At 37.2% G+C, this 20,508-nt stretch overlaps 1 protein-coding gene across 5 annotated transcripts in view; it reads right to left on the bottom strand.

The window, feature by feature from the left end:
* LOC135104933 (dipeptidyl peptidase 8-like) overlaps nt 1-20,508 on the bottom strand; it is a 282,612-nt gene that overhangs the window by 56,617 nt on the left and 205,487 nt on the right. For all 5 annotated transcript variants that reach the window (XM_064012719.1, XM_064012718.1, XM_064012717.1 and 2 more), the window contains exon 16: nt 18,534-18,645. In XM_064012719.1, coding sequence (XP_063868789.1) covers nt 18,534-18,645 — 112 coding nt within the window. The remainder of the gene's footprint in view (nt 1-18,533; nt 18,646-20,508) is intronic.

Here is a 20,508-nt window from a genome sequence, read left to right on the forward strand (position 1 = left end):
ATAACTTTGCTTCTTCTTCTTTCCCTCCTTTATTTCAACCAGATGGTATCACTATCACATCTACCTCCAAATCTGAACTCTTCACTCAAACCTTTGCTAAAAACTCTAACTTGGACGATTCAGGATTTGTCACTCCCTCTACTCCATCCTCTGACTACTTCATGCTACTTATTAAAATTCTTCAAAATGATTATTTCAATGCCCTAGCATTCCTAAACCCTTTGGAAGGCATATGGACCTGATGGGGTCCCTTCTATTGTTCTTTAAAATTGCACCTCCATGCTTGCACCTTACCTAGTCAAACTCTTTCAACTCTGTCTATCAATAACTACCTTTCCTTCTTGCTGGAAGTTTGCCTACATTCAGCCTGTTCCTAAAAAGGTTGACTGTTCTAATCCCTCAAACCACCATCCTATTGCCTATCTAAAGTTTTTTAATCTATCTTCAACAGGAAGATACTTAAACATCTTTCACTTCACAACCTTCTATCTGATCACCTGTATGGGTTCAGTCAAGACTGCTCTACTGGTGATCTTCTGGCTTTCCTTACTGAGTCTTGGTTCTCTTGGTCTCTTAAAGATTTTGGTGAAACTTTTACTGTTGCCTTAGACATATCAAAAGCTTCTGATAGAGTCCGGCACGAAGCTTTGATTTCCAAACTACCCTCCTAAACTTTCAATCCTCCTCTCTGTAACTTCATCTCAAATTTTCTTTCTGACTGTTCTATTGCCGCTGTGGTAGACAATCACTGTTCTTCTACTAAATCTATTAACAGTAGTGTCCCTCAGGGTTCTGTCCTGTCACCTACTCTCCTCCTATTATTCATCAATGATCTTCTAAACCAAACTTCTTGTCCTATCCACTCCTACGCTGATGATACCACCCTGCACTTTTCTACGTCTTTTCATAGACGTCCAACCCTTCAGGAAGGGTTGGATGTCTACGAAAATATGTGAAAAAGTGCAGGGTGGTGGAAGTAAACAGTTCACACAGAGAAGCCACAGAATGCCAGACTTCTGATCTCTCTAAAATTTCTGATTGGGGCAAAAACAACCTTCCAGACAACTACCCCCTCTTCTTCAATGACACTCAACTGCCCACTTCTTCTGCACTGAACATCCTCAGTCTGTTCTTTACTTACAATCTAAACTGGAAACTTCAAATCTCATCTCTAGCTAAAACAGCTTCTATGAAGTTAGGCATTCTGAGACATTTCCATCAGCTTTTCTCACCCTTCCAGCTGCTGATCCTGTATAGGGTCTTATCTGTCCATGTATGGAGTATGCTTCACATGTCTAGGGGGCGGGTTTCCACTCATACCAGTCTTCTAGACGAGGTGGAATCAAAAGCTTTTCATCTCATCAACTCCTCTCTTCTAACTGACTGTCTTCAGCCTCTTTCTCATCATTGAATGATATATTTCTTGCTATCTTCTACCACTATTTTCATGCTAACTGCTCTTCTGATCTTGCTAACTGCATGCCTCCCCTTCTCCTGTGGTCTCGCTGCACAAGACATTTTTTTCTCTCTCTCACCCATATTCTGTCCACCTCTCTAATGCAAGAGTTATTCTCAATCATTCATCCCTTTCTCTGGTAAACTCTGGAACTCCCTAACTGCTTCTGTATTTCCACCTTCCTATGACTTCAACTCCTTCAAGAGGGAGGTTTCAAGAAACTCATCCTTCAATTTTTTATTACCACTCTGAACCCTGTTTAGGAACAGGCATCTCAGTAGGTCATTTTTTTAATTTTTTTTTTATTGGATTTTTGTTGCCCTTGGCAAGTGTCCCTCCTACATAAAAAATAAATAAATAAATAAATAAATAAATAGAATAACATTTCTTGCACTACTTTATCTTCAAATAGCTCTTTCTAGTTAATTTTTCCATAAAATTTATCAAGTTCTGCAAATTTTGCCTTAGCACAGTTCCATCTGTATTTCTGTATTGTTCTTTCATGTGCCATACTTTTCTCTCTTGCTGTACTATTTCTATCGTCACATGATCACTTTTTCCCACTAGACTCAGACAATGAATACTCAGTCTACTTTCTGGGATTTTTTGTAGACTAAGTCCAACTGTGATGATTCTTCTCTGCATCTTGTAACTTCATTCACACACTGTCTCACTGTATTCACCATCATGGTTTGCATAAGTTCTTCGCTCCATTATCCAACATTTTCTTTTCCTTCCATCTCCTCCCGGTTCATTCCTTTGGTGTCGAAATTGCCTACTAAGAGCACTTTGTTACTTTTCCTCTATACTATTTCTTGTTTCTAGTTGCATATTTTTATATCTATTGGTCTCCCATGCATTAGTTTTTGGTGGTATGTACATCACAATAATTTTCCTTTTTTCACTTCCTTTGATATTAATCACAACATTCAAAAGTTTCTGCCATTCCATCACCATATTCCACTTCAACAAAAATATCCTCTTTTACCAATATTATCACTCCTCCTTCTCCCTTTCCTTTTCTGTCTCTCTTCCATGTGCTATATCCTTCTTTTGCAAATCTCAACTTTATTTCCTCTTTTAGTTTGGTTTCTATTAAACATACTACATCTGGTTTATTATTCTTTAGATAGCCTTTAAGTTCCAATAGTCTCAAAACCAAACCATCTATATTTGTATACATAATTTTTTACTTTCTGCTTGGTGATCTTCCGTGGCATCTTTGTACCACCATTTCCTCACTTTCATGTCCACAGCTTTCCAAATGAATCTCCTTGCTTGTCCCTGTGTTCTCACTTCATTTTTTGACTGGACCTCTACTCTCAACTCTTTCAAGTTATCTCTCTCTTCTTTGTTCGTGTCTCTTTTTATCCATATTTCCTTCATTCCTTCTACTTTTGCCAATTTTTCTGTTCTTTACAAGACATGTTTGTGACATGAATCTTATTTTCACTGGTCTTGTTCCATTTTCCTTGTATTTTCCAATCCTGTAAATCTCTTCAATTTATTTGACTATTCCCTCTCCTTCCTCTGCCACTTCAACTATAATTTCCTTAGCCCTTTTCACTTTTTTCTCTCTAGTCATTTTCATGGGTAAGTTCTCCTTGACACCAAATACCACCACATACATCTTTCTCTGTACAGTGTCTCTCACAAATTTACTTTTCCCTTCATTACTTTAATTACTTGCTTTTCCATATAACTGTGTTCTTGTTGCTGTTGCCTTATTATCTCCTTCATATCCACCTTCTGTTGCTCTCTCTCTTCTTTCCAATTTTTTTTTACTTTTCTGTCACTAACTCTTCCACTTCTCCAACTCTAACCTCTCTTTCTTGTACAGCTTTCTTTAACTCTACATTCTCTTCCTTCAATTTCTTGATTTCTTCACAGTACTTCTTGCCATCTCTTCTCTCAGTTCTTTGTTTTCTTTTTCTCTTTTCATCTTTCCTTCTTCATCTCTATTATATCTTAGGGATTTTATCAGGTATACAGGACAAAGAATAAGGATACTGTAGGTCCATTAAAGGCAGCAGATGGGGAGCTGGTTAGTTCTGGGGAGGAGATTAGTAAACTTCTGAATGATTATTTTTTAACTGTCTTCACCCAGGAAAACATGCAGGATATGCCAGATAGTGAACAGGTGTTTAGAGCAGATGAGAATGAGAGGCTGACAGATATTTCCATAACTAGGGAGATAGTGGAACAGGAGATAGATAGGCTGAAAAAGTTCAAGTCACCAGGACCTGATGAAATATATCCCAGAATACTTAAGGAATGTAAAGAGATTATTAGTGAGCCGTTAGTTTCTGTCTTTAGGAAATCACTGGAGTCGGGTGAGATACCAGTAATGTGGAGGCAGGCTAATGTAGTACCCATCTTTAAGAAAGGAGATAAAACTTTAGCGTCTAATTATAGACCTGTCAGCTTAACTTCAGTTGTAGGTAAAATGTTAGAGTCAATAATAGCGAGGAACATTAAGGAACATTTAGACAAACATAACTTGATAAATCAGTCACAGCATGGCTTCACAAAGGGGAAGTCTTGCCTGACAAACTTGTTAAGTTTTTAGAGTAAGGTGTACAAGGCAGTAGATAATGGTGATAGTTATGATATCTTATATCTGGACTTTAGTAAAGCATTTGACAAGGTACCCCATCAAAGGCTCCTGAGAAAGGTTAGGGCACACGGGATAGATGGGAAGGTGTTAGGCTGGATAGGGTCATGGCTTGGTAACAGGCGACAGAGAGTAGTAATAAACAGCTCGAAATCCGAGTGGGGTCATGTAATTAGTGGGGTGCCACAGGGATCAGTATTAGGGCCATTGTTATTTCTAATATATATCAATGACTTGGATAGTGGAATTAGTAGTGATGTTAGTAAATTTGCGGATGACACAAAGATAAGTAGATTAATTAGGTCAGAATCGGATGCCATCGCCTTGCAGGCAGACTTAGATAGAATGAATGAGTAGACGGATAGATGGCAAATGCAATTTAATATCAATAAATGCAAAGTGCTTAGTGTAGGTAGAGGAAACCCACACAATAGGTACACATTAAACAACCAAACTCTGATAGGTACAGGGTACGAGAAAGTTTTAGGAGTTATAGTTAGCTCTGAACTCCGTCTAGGGAAACAATGCATTGAAGCCAGAAACAAGGCAAATAGGGTACTAGGATTCATTTTTAGGAGTGTTAAAAGTAGAAGGCCGGAAGTAATATTAAAGTTATACTTGGCGCTGGTCAGACCTCATCTAGACTACGCTGTGCAGTTCTGGTCCCCACATTACAGGAAAGATATAGGTCTATTAGAATCAGTAAAGAGGAGAATGACTAAAAGGATACAGGGGATGAGGAGTATTCCTTACGAGGCGAGGTTGAAGTTGTTAAATTTACATTCTCTAGAGAGACGTAGGTTAAGAGGGGACCTGATAGAAGTCTTTAAGTGGTATAAGGGTTATAACAAGGGAGATGTAAGCAAAATTCTTAGGATCAGCAACCAGGGTAGAACAAGAAATAACGGGTTCAAGCTTGAAAAATTTAGGTTTAGGAAGGAGATAGGAAAAAATTGGTTCTCAAATAAAGTGGTAGATGAGTGGAACGAACTCAGTAATCATGTAGTTAGTGCTAGGACACTAGAGAGCTTTAAGAGAAGATTAGACAAGTTTATGGATGGGGATAACAGATGGAAATAGGTAGGTGTGTTTCATACAGGGACTGCCACGTGTAAGCCTGGTCGCTTCTTGCAGCTTCCCTTATTTCTTATGTTCTTATGTTCTTATATCACTGAATATCTTTTTTTACATTATCACCACCCATCTCTCTTCCTTCCACAACTTTATCATTGCTGCTAAGCAATATACTTCTTGTACTTTCACATTATCTTCTTCAATTTTCACATTCATTTATTCGTATGTGCTACACTGGCATCCTCTTCCTTAAACCCTTCAAAAACATTGGGATTCATGCTGGACGGCACCTTCTCTGATTGATGTCACTGTCAATGTTTACCTCTGTACCACACTCCCATTTTACCCTCTTGGCCACTCCCCGATTAACACTTCACCTTCCCCCTAAATCCACACCTTGCACAAGTCCCTATAATGGAGACAGGACTCAAAGCTTGGCCCCCCCCTGTACAACCAAAACCCAGATAAATCCCTGGAGCTGTTGTTGATGTGTCCGATCAGTTGGGTGGCTGGATTTTGTGTATACATGTGTAGAAGAAAAGAAATGATTGATATCATGGATTCACAACAATCAACACTAAGAGAACTAAGCTAGAAATTGTACAAAAAAAGGAGCAAAGAAAGATGAGAAAATACAGCTTTCCTGACAAAGCAATCTGCCAATGGAATGCATTGATTGATAAAGTTATGTGTGCAAGGAGCATTCATAGCTTTGAAGATAAATATGTCAAATTAACTCTAAAAAATGGGACATTACAAGCTTGACTTAATCCTGTAAAAATATCACTAGGTAAGAATAATTAGGTAAGAATACACACACACACACACACACACACACACACACACACACACACACACACACACACTCATATTTGGATGAAGGAATGATAAAAAAGTTGTTGACTTCCATGATAAGACCAAGATTGGAATATGCAGCAGTGGTGTGGTCTTCTCACACAAAGAGGAAAATTGTAAAATTAGAAAGAGTACAAAGAGCAGTCATTAAGATGGTTCTGGAGTTGAGCAAATCAACCTATAAAGAGGGATTAAAAATGCTGGAAATTCCTACCCTTGAAAATTGGAGAGAGAGAGGAGATTTAATAAACATCTATAGAATGATAAATGGTATGAAAAATGTGGACAAGAAATGTTTTATAAATTTAGACACACAGAGTACAAGGGGTCACAGTAAGAAGCTGAAGAAAGTTAGCTGTAGAAGAGACATCAAGAAGTAGAGTTTTCCTCATAGAAGTGTGAACAAATGGAATGAACTCAGTGAAGATGTCGTCAATGGCATTGACCAAACTGGATAGATACAGAGACAGGATATTATGAGATTACTCCCCTCCCGTAAACCACAACTAGGTAAATACACACACACACACACATATAAATGAACTAGCAAAGGTGATAAATAATAGTTTTCAGTCAATTTTCACCAGAAAAAGTGTCATCAATAAAATAATAAGGACAACAGAAAGGCAAGACAAACTAACAAGGATAAGGACAATAACACAAGAGGTCAAGAAAATGATGGATGTACTTGATAGGAAGAAGTCTGCAAGACCAGATGGTGTATCAAATTGGGTTCTGCAGCAATATAATCCACAACTGTCTGAGATCTGAAACTTGATTAACACTTTACTGGACCAAGAAAAAGTGCCAAAAGACTGGAAACAGTATACAAAAATGGGAATAGAGAAGACCCTCTGAATTACAGACCCACTTCACTTTCAAGTGTAATAGTAAAGATATGTAAGAGGATAGTAAAAAACAGATGGACAGAACACCTAGAGACTACCAACATCTTTTTGATTCAGAGGAGGCCAATCGTGTACCACAAATTAAATAAGCTTCTACTCCATGGTAATTAATACAGTGGATGAAGGATGGGTAGACTGTATATACCTAGACTTGAAAAAATCATTTGATAAGATGCTGCACAATTGAAATATGAAGCAGGAATTGGAGGATCAGTACTAAAATGGATGGAAGATTTTTAACTCAATAGAGAAAAAAGGACATTAATTTGAAATACCAAATCAAGCTAAGAAGACAATAAGCAGGATCCCACAAGAATGTGTACTGGCACTGATTATGTTTGCAGTGCACATGAATGATATGGTAGAAGGTGTAATGGGTTACATAAGTATGTTTGCAGATAATGCCAAGATAATGAGGAAAGTGACAAACCAAAAAGAATGTGCTGCCCTGCCACAAGATCTTGATAAAATAAATTAAGGGGCTTGTAAATGGCAAATGGAATTTAATGCTAAGAAGTGCAGCTTGATGGAGTTCAGAATGATTAGTAGAAGAATTAAAGAGAATTATCCATTAGCTAATCAAAGAATTAGTAAAATAACAAGAAAATACTTGGGAGTAATTATGACAGATAAGTTATCGCCTGAGAATCACATAAATAAAATAACTGGAGAAGTGTATAATGTGCTCAGAAATATAAGGAACTGGATGAAGATATGATCAAGAAACTGATAATATCAGTGATACTACCAAGATTGGAATATGCAGCATTGGTGTGGTCATCAAGACTAAAGAAAGAAATCAGAAAGCTGAAAAGATTAAAGAGAGCTGCAACAAAAATACCAGCAAGACTAAAAGAATTAGGGCTAACAACACTGGAAGAAAGAAGTGAGAGAAGTGACCTAATAGTGACATACAGAATACAAAAGGGAATGGAGAAGATCAATAGAGAAGACTTACTGATCATGGATGCAAGTGATAGAAGAGGACATCAAGAAAATGAAAGAGCACATACAGAAGAGACCTCAAGAAAGTTAAAGCCTAAGAAATATAGAGATGGGACAGCATGAGCCTAAGAATGGCTCTTTTCCTGTATCTCACAACTAGGTAAATACAAGTAAGTAAATACACATACACATTCCAACAAGACATGAAAGGAAGAGAGAAGAAAAAGAGCAGGCAGGAAAAATCATTAGAGTAGTGCTGGACCAAGAACAAGGCTTGGAGCAGAAAATAAAGGAAGTACCTAAGATTGGAAAATACAAAGAAGGAGGCCAGAGACTACTGAAGGTGAGAATGAGGTCACAGGTTGCAGCTGAGGACATCCTGGCAAAGGCAGGAAAACTCTCCAAGAATACTGACTACAAGACCATATGGTTAAAGAGGAACATGAATATGGATAAGAGAGAAAAAGAATGAAGGCTGAGAAATGAAGCTAAGGAAAAAACAAGTAAAGAACAGAGATGGAGAAGAAGAGTTTCTACTGGAGAGTTATGGATATGAGACTGTACATAGAAGAGAAAAAGGAATAAAAGGAAAATTGAAAGTTGCATATACCAATGTGAATGGACTTATCTCAGTGATCATGAAATTGAATGATTACCTGGAGGAGTTTAAGCCTGATATAATGGGAATAGCAGAAACTAAACTAAGTGGTCAACTAATGCTGAACCACATTGTGAACAGACAGTACAACATATGGTTAAAAAACAGGAAGGGTAAGCAGGGTGATGGAATCATGTTAATGATCAAGAAGAACCCAAAAGTGAGTAGAGTCAGCTATGGAAAGGTAAGTGCTGAAATTATTAGGTTGAAACTGGGAGCCAGAAACATGGAAAGAAGAGATTTTGTTAAGAGTTATGTCCCACCTAAAACAGGATCATGGGGAGAAGCAGAATATGCCAAGATGCTGAGTGATACAAGATTGTCATTAATGGAATTAATAGAGGATGACAAACTTGTACTTATGGATGACTTTAATTGTAAAGAAGTATGGTGGGAGAAACTGAGAGACGTGAAAATTCCTGGGAAAATATATTGCTTAACATGATTATGGAGAACACAATGACAAAATGACACTAAACACCAGATACAAAAATAATGATGAACCATCACGACTTGACCTAATCTTCACCAAAGAGCCCGAGATAGTCAGAGAGGTTACATACAATCATCCTATTGACAAGTGTGACAAACATATTGACTGAACTGGAACTGAAATAAGATGTATCATTTATAAGGAAAGAAGAGCACAGGGAAGGAAGATTAGTTTACAGTAAAACAGACTTTGAAGAACTCAGAGAATATTTTAGAAACAGAATGGAGCAACTTTTTCATGTCAGAAATGGGTGCAGAACACAAATGGAAACTCCTGTTGGAAATCTATAAACAGGGAGTGGAACAACATGTACCAAAATTAAAACAGAATAAAACTAAAATTTGAGTGGTTTAACAGGTGTGGTGAGGTGAAAGAAAGAAGACAGAGCATGGAAGAGATGGAAGACGAGAGGAGACATCCAGAGAGGTGGCTGGAATATACAAGTGCAAGAAATGAATTTGTTGAAATATGTAGGGAAGAGAAGAATTACAAGAACATAACTGACATGTGTAAAAATCAAACAAAACTCTTCTACCGATAAGTGAATAGCAAACTGAAAAATAAACAAGAAATAAGGAAATTATGCAGAGATAGATTGAGTATGAGGACGATTTGGAAATGACTGAGAATATGAATGAGCACTTTCAAGCAGTCTTTATGAGGGAGAATGACTGGGGGTGAGGAAGGATAGGAAGAAGAAAGATCAGTTCTTATGGGGGATACAGAGCTCACAGTCCATGAAAAAAAAATCAATGAGAGGGTTGGACATAAGAAAGTCACATGGACCTGATGGAATTACAAACTGGTTATTACAAGAATGTAGTGAGGAGCTACCAAGCAAAATACATAGCATTATAGAGAGTTCACTAAAGGAAGGAAAAGTCCCAAGAGACTGGAAAAAAACAAATATTGTGCCAATATATAAAGGAGGTAACAATGAAGACCCCTGTAATTACAGACCAGTATCCCTAACAAGTGTGGTAGCCAAGATTTGTGAAAGGACAGATGGACTAAACACCTGGAAGCAAGCAACACACAGACCACAAGACAATTTAGATTTAGAAAAGGTAAATCACGTACCATGAATCCGATATGTTTCTACTCTAGAATAATAGATATAATTAAAAAAAGGGATCAGTGGACAGTGTATTCCTCAATTTAAAGAAGGCTTTTGATGTGTCACACAAAAGACTGGTAAGGAAACTAGAGATCATAGAAGGAGTGCAAGGAAAGCTGCTGGATTGAATGAGTGACTTTCTGAAAGATAGGGAAATGAGAGTGATAATTAGAGACAAGTGTTCTCCCTGGAAGGAAGTTATCAGTGAGGTCCCACAGGGATCAGTAGTAGTCCCAATTAATTGGCAATATATATTAATGACATAGATGAAGGAATTATTAGTTATATGAGTCTCTTTGCTGATGATGCTAAACTATTGAGAAGAGTACGTAACGACAAGAAGTGAAATGTCACAACAAGACCTTGATAAAGTTTGAGAATTGAGTTGCAAATGGGAAATGGAGTTCAATATCAAGAAATGCAATGTAATGGAATTTGGAAAGAGCAAGCAAAGGATTTCAGAGCAATATAAACTTGGAGAATGAATGCCTCCATCCCAAATGCATTTGTACCCACCAGAAACACTCGACTTGCGTCAAATTCACATGTGCGCTGCTTACAGCAGGTTAGGTGTCACACCAGTCAGTTTCAGCGAAGCTTTGTTCCTTGTGCTGTAAGACTTTGGAACATGCTTGACGAGGGCACATGCACTGCGAGTGATGTGCAAAAATTCAAGTCTGCTTCGAACAAAATCTTGAAGAGTCTAGTCAATTAAACTCTGGTTGCTTTTGCAGCTATACCGGTGATAAATTATTTAACTATACCTGTGATTTTATACCATCAAGTTTTAAGTAGTTATACTACATTTACTCGTGTTGTCTGACATATATTAAATAAGTCAGAATTGTTGATTTTTTTTGTTGAATTTTTTTGTGAGTTTTAATAATTCTCAGTTCGTTGAGGCGTTCTTTATAATTGTTTAACCTATTTTCTCCTCCTGCTCTGATTTCATCCTACTATTGTGCTAATTGCTTTTCCTTTCTTCTTTCTACGGTCAAGGTGGGTGGGGGTTGTCATCTGGCAACTTATAGCGCTTGCGCTCGTCCCACTCTGCCTTCTCCGTTATGTTTAATAATAATAATAAAGAAGAGATCATAAAGAAAGCAAAATTAGAAAGAAATCTGTGAGTATTCATATCAAAGAACATATCACCTGAGAAACACATAAATAAAATTATTGGAGAGAATTACAACCAACTGAAAAATATAATAGCAGCATTTACCACATGGATGAAGAAATGGTAAAAGAAACTGATGTCCACTTTGATAAGGCCAAGATTGGAATATGCAGCAGCTGTGTGGTCACCAAGTACAAAAAAGAATATCAGGAAACTTGAGAGGATTCAAAGAGCAATGACAAAATTGGTTCCAAGCTTGTTGGAAATGTATGAAGAGAGGCTATCAAAACTTAAGTTAACAACGCTGAAACAAAGAAAGGAGAGAGGAGACTGATGGTAATTTACATGAAGAATATGGAGGTGCTCAAAAGAGAAGACCTAATAAATTGGGACACGAGAGATACAAGAGGATATGGAAGGAAAATTAAAAAAGATAGTTACAGAAGGAATATGAAAATGAACAACTTTCCCCATAGAGTGGTAGGTATATGAAATGGACTGGGTAAGAAAGTAGTGTGTGCAGAGACGATACATGAATTTAAGGCCATGCTATGAGATACAAAGACGGGACAGCACGAGCATAGCTCCCCTCCCCTCCCATACATTACAACTAGGTAAGTATATACACATTGGGGGAGGGGGGGAGGAGAGAGAGAGAGAGAGAGAGAGAGAGAGAGAGAGAGAGAGAGAGAGAGAGAGAGAGAGAGAGAGAGAGAGAGAGAGAGAGAGAGAGAGAGAGAGAGAGAGAGAGAGAGAGAGAGAGAGAGAGAGAGAGAGAGAGAGAGAGAGAGAGAGAGAGAAACTAGGTAAGTAAATACACAGGGAGGGAGGGAGGGAGGGAGGGAGAGAGAGAGAGAGAGAGAGAGAGAGAGAGAGAGAGAGAGAGAGAGAGAGAGAGAGAGAGAGAGAGAGAGAGAGAGAGAGAGAGAGAGAGAGAGAGAGAGAGAGAGAGAGAGAGAGAGAGAGAGAGAGAGAGAACTTTACCTTATTAAATTATAGATATCTTTCCTTGCAAGACCTAGTCAGTGACATACATGATTAGAACTCTCACCAACATAAGTGTCACATTGCACAAACTGGCAACTCGCTACTTCTCGGACTGAAAAAATCTGCTATGCTTTCAAAAACATACAAAAGGCTAAGTTGCCATGTAGTTATTTTCTCCCAGCAGATTTTTTCAGTTTGTGCAATGTGATGCTCACATTGGTGGGCATTCTAATCACATACGTCACTAACTATGTCTTATCTATTTAAATGCCTTTATGGAAAATGTGCATAGTTTCTAATTTTCACCACTTTTAGAAGCTTATTTCTTTTTCTACCATCATAATTATCCTGACATTTTAGGCTACAAAAGTTAAAAAAAGGGAAAAAAATATATAGCCAATATAAATTAATGTGTTATGAGACATGTATGCAAAAAAACTGCAATGAGACAGAGAAAGAAAAATAACTACAGAATTCATATTAAGTTGGTACAGTAGTGGTGTTGTGTACAGGCAATTATGGTAACCAGCTCACACTTGCTTACAGGGGAGATAGCCGCCACATGTGTTAAGGCTCAGCCAGTAAATGCTGTCATCTCAATCATGCAAAACTTTCTGTGAGTTGAATTTAAGCCCTATACTTTATATAATTGCACTCATATTTTCTATGTTACAAGTACTACTAGTACTGTGCTATTTGCCAACTGAAATATTGCTCTACTCTACAATATTTGATGAGAAAAATATAGAGAATTGTCCCTATTGTGTCTTAATCTACAACCTCAGCCCAGCTGAGGATTTGCCTCTAGCCTGTTGTATGTTCCTGTTTAGGTCCTGCCTACCTATACAAAACTTTCCAGGAGTGGATTTTTGAGTCTTAAACATATGTAATTGTGTCTAACATTATAAGTATAGTGCCTTACTACCTACTGAATGAAATATCACCCTACTCTGTAATATTTCAAGTATGAGACCTACATTTTCTGTATTGCCTGGTGCTCAGTGCATCTCTAAATGCTCAAAGAAGGTAAAAAACCTTAAGCAGGTAACATTGTTCACTAAGTTCCCACAGTAAATCAAAATTGTATAGAGTATCTATTAGAAATTCATCTGAATTACAGTACAACTTATAGTACATCTGATGACTGTAACCTAGTTACATTTTATGGAGGTAGTGGCAGCCCATAGGCAGAATGCAAATATTTGAAATGACACCATGAAAGTTCCTTTACAACTGCTTTTGAGCCATTGGGACAAAAATCAACAATTATGTGAAGCTGTGAACAGTGAAACTGCTAATACTAAAGGAACATTTTTTTTATGTGAGAGGGGCACTGGTCAAGGGTAACAAAGTATATATATGTAAAAAATGGCCCATTGAGATCAAATGACCTAAAATACTCTGTCTTTATGGGTCAACTCTTACAGGCCAAGTTTTCCTCATTAGACTATATGAGCCCACTGTAGGAAAATACCTTCCCCATCTATTATGGAGCATTAGTTTGAACCATAAAACTTGCCACCCTAGCTCAGGGTATCTTTAATGGGCTGCAAAGCTGCAATGACAGAACTCCTTAGCTGACACCCTTTATCTATTTATTACTTAATGAACAAGGGCTAGGACTTGAAACAAGACCCAAATTCCAAGACCATGTCTTTGAAAGATAAAACTACACCTAATATCATTCTTAATACCATTTTCTAAGCAGTTATCTTGTGCAACAATATATTGCTCCCAATGCTTATGCCAAGTTTGTGGTGTTTCCTGAAAGTTCTGTTCTTTAACTCCTAAAGGGCAGACTAGATGACAAATGCATCCTTTAATAGTGTGCACTGCACTGATATGTTTTGCTAAAAAAAGTGTTTTTCACCAATGCCCTGTGTGGCAATTTCAGACAAAAACACAATACATTATAGTGTTTTAACACCAGTAATCTTTCCTCATCCAGTCGGGAGGAGTATGTGCGACAGGTACCACCTGTCATCAAGCTACTGTTCACACTAAGGACAACTTCAAGATTGCGACATGGAACGTCAGAACTTTATATCAAGCTGGAAAGTACACTAATTTGAAACAAGAAATGAAAAGAATGAAAACTGACATCTTAGGAGTGAATGAAGTGAGATGGACAGGAGTAGGGGTTAACTCAGATGAAGACCTGGAGTTTATATATAGCAGTGGAAATGAACATCAGAGGAGTGTGGTGATGATGATGAAGAAAGAGGTGGCCAAATGTGTAATGGGATATTGGGCTGTCTTGGATTGAATATTATTGGTGAAATTTACAGCAAGACCATTAAACATATTTGTAATCCAAGTATATGCAATCACTGGCGACCATCCTGATGAGGAAATTGAGGAATTCTATGAAGTGCTAACTCAAGTTAAGAGCTACTGCAAAGCACATGATATAACAATAATAATGGGTGATATAAATGCTAAAGTTAGAAGAGGTAGACATGAAAAAGTAGTTGGACCTTTTGGCCTTGGAGAAAGAAATGAAAGGGGCGATAGATGGGTGGAGTGGTGTAGTGTGGAGGCCCAGACTACTGCAAACACATATTTTCAACATCACCCTAGACACCTGTGGACTTGGAAGAGCCCTGGAGGAGTGACAAAAAAACAAATAAATTATATAACAATAAACTAGATATAGAAATTCAATATACCAATATAAAACATCCTGAGACAAATTGTGGACAGGAAAATGATCATGTTCCAGTAATTGTAAACATGAGTGAAACTGAAAAGAATGCAGAAGAAACAAGACCCAAGAATAGAATGGAGTACACTACTGAAGGATGAGATAAAATCAAAGTTTGAAGTAGAGATTAGGAACAGATTTGAAATGCTGTCCTTAGTAGAAGAAATCAGAAGGGATTGAGGAGAAGTGGGAAATCTTACAAGATGCATTAGTTGGAGCAACAAAAGAGATCATACCTAAAACAAGAAAAGAGCAAGACAGAAATGGATGACACCTGAAATTTTGGAGCTTATGGACAAAAGAAGACTGTACAAAGACAATCGCAAAAGGTATATTGAGTTGGATAGGGAAATTAAAATGAAGTGCAAACAAAGAAAAAAGAATGGCTGAACGAAAAATGTAAAGATATAGAACAAATTGCAAATGTAAATCAGTCTTATGTATGAAAGAGGTGAAAGAGCTAACAAAGAAGAAATCAACAAGATGTTCTGTAATTATGGACAAGCAAGGAAATCTATTGATAGAGGTTGATAAAATATTAAAAAGATGGGAGGAATATGCACAAGACTTGTATAATGATGAAAGAGGAGCTATCCCAGAATTTGAAGGTGTTTTGGAAGGACCACCAATTCTAAAAAATGAAATAATGGTAGTCATAGCATAGATGAAAAATGGTAAAGCTGCAGGTGAAGATGGAATGGTAATAGAAATGGTACGAGCAGCAGGTGGCTTGGTTGTGGATAAAATAACAAAGTTAGCAAACAAAATATATGAAACGGGGTATGTGCCAAAAGCCATGCAAGAGGCAATATTCATAAACATCCCCAAGAAGATGGGAACTACTGAATGTGAAAAACATAGAACAATTAGTATTATAAGTCAGATGAAAAAGATAATTCTTGGAGTATTGAGAAATAGATTGAAGAAAAAGGTTGAGGAAAATGTAGCAAAAGAACAGTTTGGTTTTAGGAAAGGGATGGGTACCAACAATGCCATTTTCTGCTTAAGAAATATTATTGAGTGGGCAGTGGAGATGCAGAAGGACCTATACATGTGCTCTGTTGATTATGAAAAAGCATCTGATACAGTAAGGCATGAAGAACTTGTGAGAATACTTAAGGAAACAGGTGTGGATGGTAAGGACATAAGGTTGATAGCAAATTTGTACTGGAATGAAAAAGCAGCTGTGAAAGTGGGAGAAATGAAGTCAGAACGGGTAAATATAAGGAGAGGAATGAGGCAGGGATGTGTACTTTCCCCAGACCTCTTCTCCTTGTACAGACAGAAATCCATGGAAAGTTTAATAGAGTTGGAGGGAGTGAAAATTGGAGGAAGAAATGTGACAAATATACGGTATGCTGATGATACAGTTCTTTTGGTGGACTGAGGAAAAGCTGCAAAGGCTTGTGGATGAAGTACAAGAAGCAAGTGAGGAGAGAGGTCTGAAGATAAACACAAAGAAGATGGAAGTCTTGGGAACAACAAAGAAAAGACAAAGGCTCAAAGTAAGGATATATATATTGGTGGAAAGCAGATTAAACAGGTTCGAGAATTTTAATAACTGGGGAGTATTGTGTCAGAGGAGGCAGATTGTGAAAAGGAAATAAAGAAGAGAATCAGGTTGCCAGAAACTGCTTTTATAAATATAAGAACTTTGATAACAAATCTGAGTATGAATATGAAATTGAATATCAGACTATTGAAATGCTGTGTGGTCAGTTTTATTATATGGTTGTGAAATATGAACAATTAAAAAGAAAATGGAAAAGAAGTTGGAGGTTGCTGAGATGTGGTTCCTGACAAAATTGCAAAGGATTCCATGGACAGCAAAAGTGACAAATGAGGAAGTGCTAAGATGTGCAGGAGTGGAGAGAGGCTTGATAAGAAATATTAGGAGGAGGCAGTTGCAGTTCTTGGGACACATCCTGGGAACTGGAGGATTGGAAAGAGATTGTTTGCTGGGGAGGATTGATGGGAGAAAAGCAAGAGGAAGACAAAGAAAGAAATATATGGAAACCTTGCTGGAAAGTAGTAACATGGGATGTAACATCGAGGATCTGGTTAGGATGGCGGAAAGAAGAGAGAATTGGCGCTCCATGATCATTGATGTCACATGACAAGCACTTCGGTAAAGTAAGGTAACGTAATCTTTCCTCTACACAATAAAACAAATTGGAGGTCCCTCAGTTGTAGCATAGCAGAGATATGGTATTGAGAAGAGGTGCAACTTTTGGCCCTTTCAGACAAACTTGTTTGTGTGGGTACAATTGACCTTGGACTCGTTCTTCTATCTCACCTGGTACCACATCCTGGCCACCCACAAATGTATTTCAAAAAGGCATCTTATGATACCTCTCTCATTCAGTGATGTTTTATTGTTAGATTCAGTGCACGTCCCAATAAAAGGATCAGAGAACCCTAGTCATGCTCCCTTCATCTCTGTATCTGGACACAGGGAAATAACTGTCAGCATATCCCTCCAGTTCTATGGTCAGTTGTGCACTAGGACTTGAGGGAAACAAAGAACAAGGCTTGCCATAAGCCACCAGACACAATAATTATGTCAGAAAAGTACAAATCTTGGTGGGAGAGAGAAGGGTGGGAATTCCCACACCCCACTGTCCTCCAAGCAAGCAGGAATTTCCACCAAAAACTCTTTAGGGCTTAGGCATATTAAGCTTCAACTGTAACTTATGCTGGATCTACTCCTTAGTGTGAAAATGGCAATCCTTCCTGAATTTCATCTTGGAGAAATGGAAAAAGTTGCAGGGAACAAAATTTGGTTGCCAGGGGGTTAAAAACTAATGTGTTGATGTGTATGTGAAAACCTTGCACATTTTTAACTGAGAGCTGTCACATAACCATACTGATATTATGAGCTTCAGCAGTGCAATACATGTTTAAATTGGATGTAAAAATTGCATGAACTACTCAAATTACACATAACAGTTCTTTTAGCTTCTATGTAATCTTACAATCTTGACAAACAAGTCAAGTTTTTTGACATTCACAGGGTTTATATTAATGTAGGATCCTCTAATTTCTAATCATCCTACAGTGGCATTCCACTTCTCTTGATCTGATAGTGGCACTCAAAAGACTTCACCTGTATTATAATTCCGTACACCTCCTGCATCATTTGAAGGGCTTGCACTGCTGAATTCTCAGATTTGAAAAAATGTGATGTTTGTGGTAATAATAATAATAATAATAATAATAATAATAATAATAATAATAATAATAATAATAATAATAATAATAATAATGTTACTGGGGAAACAGTTAAATGCCAAATCAGATCTACATTCTTAAAGTTTTGTATTATATAAAACCATAAATTTTGTATTTACAGTAATGAACAGAAGCTGTGATGTCTATATACCATCTCTGAATAAGATGAGAGGTTCTATGACTTCAAAGGATTATACTGGATAACTTAAAAGGATCATTATAATTCCCTAGCAGTATGTGAAACATCAAAATGTAACCTTTGTATAATTCATTACAAACTTAAATATTTTAAATGTACTATGAAATCAAAATCTTCACAGATGTTAGTTGGTGGAAAAAAGAATAACTACATTCCAAAGAAATAAAGATCATACCTGCAGCTGGTAAGGCTTCCCAGCTTTGATGAGGGCCTGAATCAGTTGGTTGGTGTGGGAAAAGTGCACATTTTCATCTATCATTCCCTGCACAATGAGAAGACGGTTCTCCCTGCAAGTAATTGTTCAGATTGTTACAAACCTCAACACTTACAACTACCATATATTTCGGAGGATAAGACGACTTTCAGAAAAGACGACCCCCAAAATTTCAGTCTGAATTTAATGGTTTTAGCTGATATCGGTGGTATTAAGACAACACCCAAACTACCAAACCATCTATGGTGAAGTTTAGGTCAATGAGCACCAGACAACTGAGACAGTGATATACCAGTACAATGAATAAAATACCTTGAATGTATGACTAGTAATGAGACATCATCATCTTCAAGTGCAAAAATAAGCCAAAATTTCCACTAGGTGTTTTTGTAGATTTTCATGAAAAGGATGTATGGACGAAGATGGTGTAAAAACTGTGTGGTACAATCAGTTTTCCTGAAAATAAACAAAACCCTTGCCTTGTGCTACCTGCATGTGTTGGGCTGTCAGCCACAATCTTCTCCTATATAATATGTTTCTTTTGATTAGATACACTGACATTCTTGAAATTTCTCAGTATATGGACTTCATCCCTATATAACATTGCAAGCTGGAGAGATTCATTTCCCCAATTTGCTTTCCTTTGCCAGTTAGCTCAGGGTTCCATGCCTTGAAGACCATTATATAGCTCCTTCTTCAGGTTTGGGAAAAAACTGGGGAATATTTGCACAGCCCCCTGCTTTGTCTGTTCATATACAATGACAGCAGAGGATTGTAGCTTTACTACATTAAATTTCGTCCACACACTTTTCAACAGGAAAAATTCCAGCACACTTTCTCAAAACAGATTCCTATTTTATTATGTCAAACTTCCCCCAAAAATCATAATATAAGGTTGTTGTTTATTTACAACAGCATTCTGGATAAAATTTTAAGGTCATTGTTTTTGTATCTTGCGTATTGGGCAATCCACTTTTTTGTGTACTTTTTTTAGGATGATTCAAATGTCGTCTTATATACTGAAATATACAGTAATCCTCTAAATGTAATACAGGTCAACCATATATAATCTGGCACTAATTTTGGCTAGCATAATTTCAAATAACCTGGGTTGCCACACCAACCTGTCTACTGTTTGTTGATGCTACTGTAATTGCTACATAATCAGCTGGCACCACTTGCAAACAAAGGGAAGCCATTCCAATTTGTTTTTCTCAATTTATCATTAAATCTGCTCAGTTTTAGCTCCAGCCATTGCTCCAGATAATAAAGGAAATGCTTCTCTTTGTGTAAAGCACAAACACTATACATTATCCATTCAATGTTAAACTTCTGAAAAAATATGACAGTGGTGCATCTGTGCAAAGCTTGTGTGAATTATACAGCATTGGCTCTTTGAGAGTTTATGACAAAAAAAAATAAAGAAAAATGGCTCAGTTTCTTTGCTAACAGTAAAGGCAGTACTGATACTATCGGTATCACCCAGAAATTAAGTATCAGTATTGGCATCAGTGTAAATCAGTATCAGTGTAAAAAGTGGCATTGGTACAGTCCCATTTATTAATCAACTTGCACTGATTTCCAGGTTAATTTAAAAGGTAGGATTTTAACTGTTGGGTTAAATGTATTCTAACCTAGCCTCTCTATAATCCAGCAAAATCATGAATCCAGCAACCTATAAGTACCAATGATGCTGGACTGTTGATAGTCGATCTGTAATATATATTATCCTACACATTTTCATATTTACTCTTTCAAATACTCTTCTCAAGATCAATAATATAGAAGTACACAATATATGCCAAGTTTATCAGTGCACATTTCTAGTACCTTGTCACTAAATTTAGACCGACTGTCAATAAAGGAATCCTTAAATTTAGACTGACTTGTCAATAAAGGAACTTATCTTAATTTCTCTTTTTCTTTCAAGGGAGCT

This window comes from Scylla paramamosain, chromosome 11, assembly GCF_035594125.1.
Source record: "Scylla paramamosain isolate STU-SP2022 chromosome 11, ASM3559412v1, whole genome shotgun sequence".
NCBI classification, from domain to species: Eukaryota; Metazoa; Arthropoda; class Malacostraca; order Decapoda; family Portunidae; genus Scylla; species Scylla paramamosain.